Here is a 10,324-nt window from a genome sequence, read left to right as displayed (position 1 = left end):
AGGGGGGGGGGGGGAGTTACATAACAAAGAAGTTGAAAGTACTGCATAAAAAAAATTCACACAGTCCAAATGTCTCATAACTATATTTTGGTTTTATTATTCATACTTTCCAAGCACAAAGACAGAAACAGTTTGAGGTTTGCTCCTCTCCTTCCTCTTCTGAACACTTTGTACCTGTTTGTTCTCTGCAGCTCCAAACTGAACATGTGCGCACCTGATGACGCAGCAGTCTGCCGCTGTCTGTCTGCTGCTGCGTCATGTGCGCACCAGACACCAACCGAGACTGCGCTGCTCTCCCATCATCCCCTTCTTCAGTATCATCCCCCATCCTGTATTATTTTTATAATTTTTATTTATTTAGTTGGTCCTAAAAATGCGACCGCAGAGACGCGCAGCGACTCTTTTCCAGGTCACAGAGTTGTTACATAATTCATCACCTCCCTGCAGCTCCTCAACATCCAACACTGCACCCATCCATCCATCCTCCATAATGACGCCAACTCAGATTAAAAAACAGAATAATAAACGCAAGAGAGCCTAAAAGGTCATCAGAACGCGGTGTTTTACTGCAGCTGCAGCGGTGCGCCACACCGACCCGTCCCGTCTCCACCGCCGCCGCTGCTGCTGCTGCTGCCTGGCATAATTTGCAGACGGCAGGAGGAGGAGGAGGAGGGGTTTACTGACATCAGCAGTGCCGCTCACTACAGCACCGAGCAGGCTGCCTGTCTGCTGGACCAGCCACGCCATCCATTTATCTTGCCGGGCTCCACGGATGTCTGGGCTCGCTCTGCGGGGTTCAGGTCGTGTGGAAGCGGACGGATCGCGCACAGAGGCGTCGGAGGAGGACCGGAGCTCGTCCTGGCAGTTTGAGCGGTGAGTTTGCGGCGTGTTTTGCGGGCAGCAGTGGGGCAGACTGGCGCAGGGCGAGTTTAGTCGGGCACGCTGTCTGTCTGAAGTTCATATTCGCCGAGTCACGCTTGTTGTTGTAACTGATAGTCAGAGCGGCAGCCTGCACACAGAGTGAGAGATGTTTTCACTGCATTTTGATGATAACATTCTCACATTTTTACCATTTTTATTTACTCACACAGATGCTTTCCTCATCCTCTGACCTAAATTCACCTCTGACATGCAAAAGGATTTCAGGCCTGAGCTGCATCAAAAGATTGTTGCATTTAAACCCCAATAACTGGATAAAAGTGTGATGTTAACCTTCTAACTTCATTTGAAGTTTGCAGGAGCGTCTGTCTGCATCAGGAGGCTGCTCAGACAAGAAAGGCGAAGCAGCAGGATTTCATACAGGAGAGTGCACACAGGGACGCTCTGAATAAGAAGCCAAATTCTGCACTGCAGTGGATTTCCTCAGGTGTGTGTGTATGTGTGTGAGTGTGTAGAAGTGTGTGTGTGTGTGGATAGGCTCAGTTACAGGCTTCTTTCTCATTTACATCTGAAGAACCCGCGGAAGCTTTGGGGCATTGTCTGGAGGTCATCCCGTCCTACAAAACTGTGCCACCCTCCAGTTTCCAGACCATCCAACCACCCCCCTCCTCCTCCTCCTCCACCGCCTCCTCTTCTTCTTTTTCTCCCATCACAGGCGCAGTGAGGTGGCTGGTCCGTCCGTCTGTCCGGTTGGTTCACACAAGCCTGCAGGCCTCAGACTGGAGAGCTGCTGGATTCATACTGTGGATTTTTTAAAGAACTGCAAGGATATTTAACCAAATCTGCAGTGTTAAAGCAAAGAGCAGCTGACTGTTCAGTTCAGCTTCATTGTACTTGGTCGACTCATATTTTTGGATTTGGAAGGTTGGACCTGCTCTTCAGGGTGTTGTCGGACTAAAAAAGGTGTCAAATTCCACCTCAGGGACCAGATTTTTATCGTTTCCACTGTGTCATCCAAGTCAGCACGACACAGCAAATCTCAGGCGCCATCCCAGGTTTCCCAGGTTTCAACTGAGTTCCAGTTTCACCTCAGGGATTTTTAACTCACAGAGATTCAGTTTGGTATCTTTCAAGACGTTAATTTCACTTTTAACACAGCAAATCTCAGGCAACGTCAGTATACTTGGCTCTAGAACTGACCTATGAACTCCTGTTGCCATGGCATCTGACAGTTTCCAGTACCGGGCGCTCTTTGAGTACAAGCGGGAGCGCGGTGATGACATCAGCCTCCAGCCGGGTGACCTGCTCACAGTCCCCAAGGCCTCGCTGATGGCCGTGCCGGGACTGGACTACCAGGACGGGGACGAGCGGAGCCCCAAGGGCTGGCTGCACGGCACCAACGAGAGGACCAAGGAGAAGGGAGACTTTCCAGGGACTTTTGTGGAGTACGTCGGGGTGATGAGGGTCGGCCCCCCTGCGGCTAAATCCTGGCCCAGGCCCGTGCCGCCGACCCCGGGGGGGCCACAGACTGCCGGAGGGGCTCAACCTCCTGGAGCAGCTGCTGCTTCAGGTGAGTGCTGCCCCGGCAGAATTGAACACATCATGTGGATGTTTGGTTTCTCTGTTCCGATCTTTTACTCAGCTGGATTTGTGTCAAAAGGACAGTGGTGTTCATGAATCCACATTAACATAACACAAACACAACATTATGTCAGTTTTGGCTGTAAAACCTGATGTTGGACTTAGGATGTGTTGGTGGGAGCTGCTCTGCTCAGACAACATTTTGTGCAAGTCTGTGTAGTACTGCTGTTTGTTTGTGTAGTATTGGTATCGAGTGTCTGGTTCAGTTGCTGTCTCAAGCATGTTGGTGTTGTTTGCACAGAAAACATTTGATTTACAGATTCTGTACAATCATTTGCCTAAGCTAAAGTAGATACAATTTCAAGTTGTTTCTGGTTTGATCTGAATACTAAACTGCTGTATGAAATGAACTTGACTTCTGGTTTGAAGATGTACAAACACTTTGAAATGCTCCAGCTCAAAAGTCTGCAGGTCAGTTCTTACTGTTCATTCTGTCTGCGGGCCTATCAGGGTCAGCCTTAGTGTTTCTTTGGGAGATTCCCTCTACATCTCGATCTCCTTTTACAGATTTACAAAGCTGTTACACTGACACTAAAGTTGTGTCTATATGCATATATAAAAAGGATTGTTTTTGCTTTTGTCAAAAAAAGGGGGAGAAAAAATTCTGTCGACATGACTTTTATTTTACAAATTATCTCCTTACTCTTTAGGTGGGAATCGAGAACCAATACTAAACTGGGACCAGTTCCTGTTCCTGTTGATTTTTTTTCCACATCTTTCCATGCCAGGTCTTTACTTTTTGCACTAAAGTATGGTGAGTGGCATCAGTATCAATAAAATCCTAATGATATCCATCCCTATTGTACATGTGAGAATGGTAAAAACGATTCAAAACACTCCAACAAACATGCCAGAACATCTGCACTTTAGAAAACATCTTCAAAAATCTCAATTTTGGTGCTCCAAAAGTTTTAATCTCTTTATGAGTGTGAACGAAGCGGCCGAAGGAAAATATTCCTTTTCAAAAATAGCTGTATAGATGTGGAGAAGACCTAAAAACAAACACCATCCTGCACTTGTTACCCATGCATTAGCATGCAAGAATCCAAATTTAACTGCAATCTGCAAACATGGTGAAACATGATGCTGCCACTATTTGCAACCTGCATGTAAATAGTGCTTCTAAGATGCATTTTTGTGCAATGGGCTCCCTGTGCTTGTAATTGCAGGTGCTTTGAGTATGATATGCATTTACACTGAAAATGACAACATTAAGTGTATTTATAATGCTAGAGTACTTACTAGTTTTTTTTTATAAATTCGGCCTTGACGGGCTCTGTTAATAAACAAGAGAATTAAGGGAACAGATAAACATAAAATGTACTTTAAAAATCTTTACTTAGACACAAATATAAAGCACTGTCGACACAGAGTGTAGAGCCTGCAGGCCTGTTCATCAGCTGATAACCTGCAGCTGTGTCTCCTGCTGAGCTGATCCACCCTGATCCTCCGGCTCCAGTCCGTCCAAACTTCTCAGTCCAACACCAGCCCTGCATGAAGCCTAACAGGCTTAACTACCTCCTCTTCGTCTTTACTGGGTGCTGGGTGTGTTAGTCTTCCAAGAAAATATCCTGCAGAAGTACATTGGGTTTAAATGATGTTTTATAAACATTGTGATGACAGGTGCATACAAGTTCTCTTTCTGTGTCCCACAGTCCATCAGGAAGCGTGGTTTCTTTTTCCGCCAGCAGGGTTAGAGAAAGGGTTCAGGTTACAAAATATTGAGTTGAGCAGCTCCCTAATTCAGATTTAAGTGGCATCTTTAACGTGCTGTTGCTGAGGATTTCCCTTACAGATTCAAGTGGGAATTTGGCCTTGAAGGATGGCTCCTATTTAGTACTGCTTGGGTCATATTTTAGTACCTTTTGCCACCTTATCCATCAGTGTCATTACATTGTACTCCTTCAGTTATTACTGAGATTAGACACCAAGTCGAAATTGTTTTATGTCTTAAATTAGTTTTTAAATTAATTTACCTTGTTCCAGCCACAGTCAAAATTACACTTTAAATGTCTGCGAGGACGTGAGGGTTCACTAGGGTCCACACAACATAAATTTTCGTCACCCCCAATTTGTCAGAGGTACAGAGAGCTACAACAAGTTCCAGAATATCACCTACACATGTGGGTCTATGGTGTCAAAAGCTGTTTGTGTAAGAGTTCATCAAGGAGAATATTTAGGCCTTCACTTATGAGGATTTCCTGCTTTTATTTCTATTATTGTGACTCTTTGGGTTTTTGGACTGTTGCTTAGTTTCATGGCATTATATCGTACCATAGGAACTGTAATGTCAGTCTTTTCTGACATTTTCTAGACTAAATGATAAATCGATGAATGAAGAAAATAATCCTCAGATTAACTGATAATGAAAATAATTGTTTCCTTTAGCCTTTGCTTGATCACAAACTGATGGTTTTTGTTTCTTGATTCTTGACTGCTTTCTAGCGATTTTATGTTCCCAGATCTCTGTTAATTAACTTTACTCATGCAGTGCCTGACTGTTTGGCTCCTGGTGTAACTGCTCCCGGTGTTGCTGAGGTTCTTGCTCATTTGAAGCATACTGATTGCTTTGCCCCCAGAAGTGCTGCATGCAGCATTCTCAAGAACTGCTCATCTCAGAGTTTACCCTCCACGCTGAATCACCCTTGGGTCTTTAGCAATGCACCCGCCAAGTGTGATGTCAATCAAATGAACAATTATCAAGATATGTTTCTTGACCCTTGACTGCTTTCTAGTGATGTTTTGTTGGTGGATTTCAGCAATTACCTTGATGAGTACAATGCTGACTAGGTAGAAATGATCGCCAAAGCATCACAAATAAAAGTTTTCATCAGAATATCAGAAATATACAATTTAAATACTAAAAATGGCCCAAGAAACATCTAGTGTGTTTGAAATCCTTCCTGCACTCTATAAACTGCTGCATGAACTCTGGAGGCAGCAGTTTAATGATCATATTCCTTATTGACTCTGCAGTTCTCAGAAACATTCAGACATATTGTGGCTCTGTTGATTCCAATTCCAAGTGGATTGCTTTGCCTGAAGACTGAATCTTTGTTTATATTTATCATCTCTTACAGCATCTCCCAGTATTGACTTCAGTTAGTTTGAGCTCATACTGTACACTAGCGTGCGAGCTGTGTGCATCCGTCCCTTGCAGCTGGATTTTTGATGATTTATTTAGGACCGAACAAAAAACAGGCGGTAACGAGGACGAGAGGGACTTGAGTCCAAAATGTAAAAAGCATTGCGAAACATGCTGCCCCACTTAAAAAGCTATTCTGAAGCCTGCAGGCTTTGATTAGCGTTTTTACAGGGTCGGGGTGGTTAGCTCTGTTTTAGCCCTGGCTGTGTGCTGCAGTCAGTCCAGATCTGCCGTGTTTGTGGCTCTTCATTTGCTAAATAGGTCAGACGCAGAGTAACGTTCACTCCTCTGCTTCCTCCGCCGCCTCTCTGCTCTCTTTAATTGTCTGGCTGCCCGTATGTTTTATGGGAGTGGACTTGGTCCGGCTTATATAAATAACATCCATACTGCTCGAGGCTTGGGTAAATATTGTTCTCATTTCCATATGCCCCTGCTCGCTGTGCTGATGCTTTTAGTTATAGCATGTGTGTTAGCTGAGCCACTCGTCCATCCATCCAGCCATCCATCCATCCTGCAGCCACACAAGGCTGTATTCATCCTAAATAATTGATTGGCTGGTGCACTGTTGGCCTGACATGCCACATTCCTGCAGTCACAAATCACCAGTAGCTGGAGTAACGGTGTAACAGCAGCAGCAGCAGCAGCTCGGGGAGGCCTGTGCAGAGGGAGGTGAACTGATCCGCAGCCTCCATCACTGCTGACACTCAGGCACGCCCTGCTCTGTTCCGGCACTCTGTTTGGAACAACATTTGTAGAGGGCTTTTATGTTTTTCTGGGAACCGAATTGATCAGGGATCACCGATCAGTTCAGATGAACTCATATATAATGCAGTGAGTCAGTTAGTGCGTGACTGTGCAGGCAAGCTGCATGCTGTAAAGTGGCAAGGGCGGGAAAAGTGTTTAAAGTGGGGATTAAAGTGGATTTTTCAGTTAGATGTTATTTGAATCTGCACCAATTGTTTTTATATATATTAACAATGAGTCAAATCACTATATGAAAGAGCTCTATAAGTCGGTCAGTTCACAAAACTTCCCCACCCTTTGGCGGCCACAGTTTTTGCTCTAGAAGGCTAAAATTTGGCATGCAGGTCAAGTGTGTGTGTGTGTGTGTGTGTGTGTGTGAAGGTGTGTTTTAAACCATTTGAGTAAAAGGGATGTGGTAATGGAGGTGGCCTGTTGCTAAAAGGCTCATAACTTCCAAATGGATTCACAGACTTGCACAAGATTTTGTGGAAAGGTTGGTCATGAGCCAAAGGACTGCTGATTAACTGTACATGACAAATGTGGGCGTGGCAGTGGGAGTGGCCTAGAACAAAAAGGTGCGTAACTTTAAATGGATTGGTGTAACATGACCAAACTCATGAACTGTTTGTCGTAGACTATTGCAGGAGGCATCATTGCACTCAGCAGTTCCCTTTACGTTATGGGCTTTTGCCACACCCCCTTTCATAAATCCTGAACCGTTTGTCATACAGCCGTGCAGCAGGCATCACTGGACTTAGTAAAGAGTTGCCTTTTCCACTGATGTAACTTATTCCCACTCATTATATTTTAGACACATAGGTCAAGTGGTTGTGTGTGAATTTATGCACATGTGGATGCATGCATGCAGATTCACATTTGTTGACCGAATGGTGTGGGAACCAGCACAAACCACTGTGACTCATCACTCTCATTGTTCTTTAAAGTGTGACTCAGCTGACCTTTTCAGCAGCACAAAAATATGGAGTGAAATGGAAACCTTGGTAGGTAGTGATTACTGCCAAATACAATGCAATTCGCTCATTACTGTATGACTCAGTGTTATTATACCTGTGAACTGCTCTGTTTTTAAAATTGTATGATGTTAGTAGAATTGGAAATCAACTTGGTGGTTCTCACCCAAAGTTGAACAACATTTTTCCGCATATTTATTTCCTTTTCTTTACCTCCACATCCTGTATTTCTCCTCTTCTTCTTCTCCTTGTCATCCTGAACACTTGAGCTTCCTCCCAGTTGCCGCTCTGATTAAATCAGGTGCGATACGTAATAGCTTTAACAGGGCTCATAGCGCTAATCAATGTGTAACACTATCTGACACTGTGCGATTGCGAACACCCTCCTACATTTCCCAATCTGACGCCTTCCCCTTCCCTGAGGAGAGCTGTTTGCCGGCTCCATACGACATTAATTATGACAGTAAGCTAATGAATCCCTGATGGTTTCCTCGTCACTATCTACCTACAGGTATACAGGACAAATGTTAAGGTAATCAGGGTTCATGCTGAATCTAACAGGCTAATCGCATGCAGTGCACTGCTCTGCTGTGATAAGGCAGCTCGCCTCTTTTATCTGCAGATGAGCCCCGTAGCCTGCAACACTCTGTTCCTCTTTTATGTAAATGAGCGATGCAATTGGATGTAGACCTGGACACTAGACATCACTGGTTCTTTCTGCCTCAAACTGGTGGCTAGCATGGGGGCTGATAGCCTCAGTACATAAGGTGCACGCTCTAGCAAGTGAGCTAAGGGGCCTTCACATGATAAGAAATTTGTCCTGGACTCACCTCGAGGTAGTGTGCAAAGAGGCAAAGAACAGCACTATAACCACTACGTCCTGTCTGCCTGGTATACAAAGGGCTGAGCTACCGTTAGCACTGGATTTAGCTTCATAAAGTTCATAAACTATATGATTCACAAATCTTATAGCCCGACCTGACTGTTCACATTTCGCCAGGCATTAGGTTTACTAGGGAGATCGTGATCTGTTTTTAATTGTGTTAGTTGTGTTATAGAGTTTGGGGAACCCGGAAACACTTTTTTTCGGTCATGTCTGGTAGGGAACCCTTGATTTGTAAAATTGTCACGAGATTTGTGTATGTGGTTCCTTCATTTTGATGTTGCACAAACGTTAAAATTGTCACTCTCGCGAGGTCCTCCGCGGGTCTGGGCTTCCCTTCAAGACTCGACCATCAGTCGCTCCCTCCTCCGCTTGTGTCACTTCCACACATCTGTGGTCTCTTCTGTCTGCATCATCACATACAGCTGTTATCTCATTGGTTGTGCTTTGAAAGGTCAGTGGCAAACGAGGTCGGTGGTCAGCGGTAGATCCGAGCGGTGTGCCACGCCAAGCTGAGTGGTGCTGCTTAGTTGGGCGCCACTGCTCTCTCCATAGGAAAACAATGGGACAGCCAGTGCCAAGCATTTTTACCGCTGATCACATGTTGGGGCTCCTACAGATTTGCCCCAAAAGAAGTATTTTCTAAATGCAAACCTCAACTGCAAAGTAGTTTGGTGTGTTCTGTGTGAAATGTAAATAAAAAGAGCATGCAGTGATTTGTAAATCTTATTCAATTGAATACAATAAAAAGACAGATAATATATTTAATATTTAAGCTAAATTATTTTTTGTAAATATACATTATGACTTACTTGTAACTACTTGCAATACATTCCAATAAAATTGGGACAGTAGCAACAAAAGACTGGGAATGTTGTATAATGCTCAGGACCATCTATTTGAACATTTGACAGGTGAAAGTATCATGATTGGGTATTATTGAGTTTATTTACATTTTACAGAGCATATTTTTTGGAATTGGTGTTTTATAATATGAAAGTTCTATTGGATATATTGCAGATAAATTCAGTTTCGCAGGTAAATAAAATAAACATAATGGATAAATTAAGGAATAATTATGTTTACCAGCAGAAAGATTACCTGTAAATGACAAGAGATGAAGTGAGATAAAGACAACATCATTACTGTCAGATCGGCCTGCTCTGCTGCACATTTTTCACCTGACACGCACACATACACATCAAACAGAAGCTGTCGATAGCAATCACACTTTTTAATTGACCACCAGGCAGTTTGAGTGTCTCTGCGTCTTCAGAGGTGCGTCGACGCCGAACGGGGCAGCGGATCAATGTGATCAGGGAGGTGATGAAACGCGGCTGCACTGGGTAATGACTGTGAGATCAAACACAATGAGAGCGAGTCGGGAGGGACAGCAGAAAAAACACACAGAGCAGTAATTGCCAGACTTGCACAGAGCCTGCGTAATGATGAACGTGGAAGTGTGTGTGTTCACAGCGTCGACACACGGCGATCAGCTCCGTGCTCGCTGCTGTGCGATGAGTTCAGGGGATCGATCATCGCAGCATCGGGCTAACAGGCTAAACGGCCTCATTTGTACATTTATATTTAGCTCAGCTCTTAGCTCTTTGGTTAGACTCTAATGGCTTTCGATGAGCGTGTGTGAGTGTATAAATGCTGAGGAGGAGGCACTCACATGTGATTGTTGTTGTTGTTCTGAATAGATTCAGCCATGTGAAGGGCAGATGTCTTCATGTCTCATTGTGAAGATGAAGTGAGACAAGAGGAGGGAAGGACGCTGGACCTTTCAGTCTGTTTGTTTCTACTTTTAGGGGGAAGAAGGTTTGATTTAAATCATAAACTATAACAAACACACATCTGGCAAGACATTTGAGGTCAACTTTGGGTTTTTAACGGTTTTAGATACCCGATACACCAAAAAAAACCCACAAAGTTAAGTGCCCCTAATCACCACCCCTGATTAGACGTTTTGATTGTACAGTCAATGTTTAATATCTTACTATAGCTTTTCAGAGCAGGCTGATTGCTTGGCTTCCAGAAGTGCTGCTCGCAGCGTCCTTG

At 44.2% G+C, this 10,324-nt stretch overlaps 1 protein-coding gene across 1 annotated transcript; it reads left to right on the top strand.

Annotated features, from left to right (window-relative positions):
- The first annotated feature begins 725 nt into the window (after positions 1-725).
- LOC146324255 (phosphatidylinositol 3-kinase regulatory subunit alpha-like) lies at positions 726-3,082 on the top strand. Its single transcript, XM_084723560.1, has 2 exons — positions 726-873; positions 1,232-3,082. The coding sequence occupies exon 2, from the start codon at positions 2,098-2,100 to the stop codon at positions 2,554-2,556; it is 459 nt and encodes a 152-aa protein (XP_084579686.1). The 5' UTR covers positions 726-873; positions 1,232-2,097; the 3' UTR covers positions 2,557-3,082.
- The last annotated feature ends 7,242 nt before the right edge of the window (positions 3,083-10,324 follow it).

Source organism: Lutjanus erythropterus, chromosome 7 (genome assembly GCF_056507025.1).
Source record: "Lutjanus erythropterus isolate fLutEry1 chromosome 7, fLutEry1.hap2, whole genome shotgun sequence".
Classification (NCBI taxonomy): Eukaryota; Metazoa; Chordata; class Actinopteri; order Lutjaniformes; family Lutjanidae; genus Lutjanus; species Lutjanus erythropterus.
Note: the sequence above shows the minus strand (reverse complement) of the source record. Positions and strands in the feature narration are given on the sequence as shown.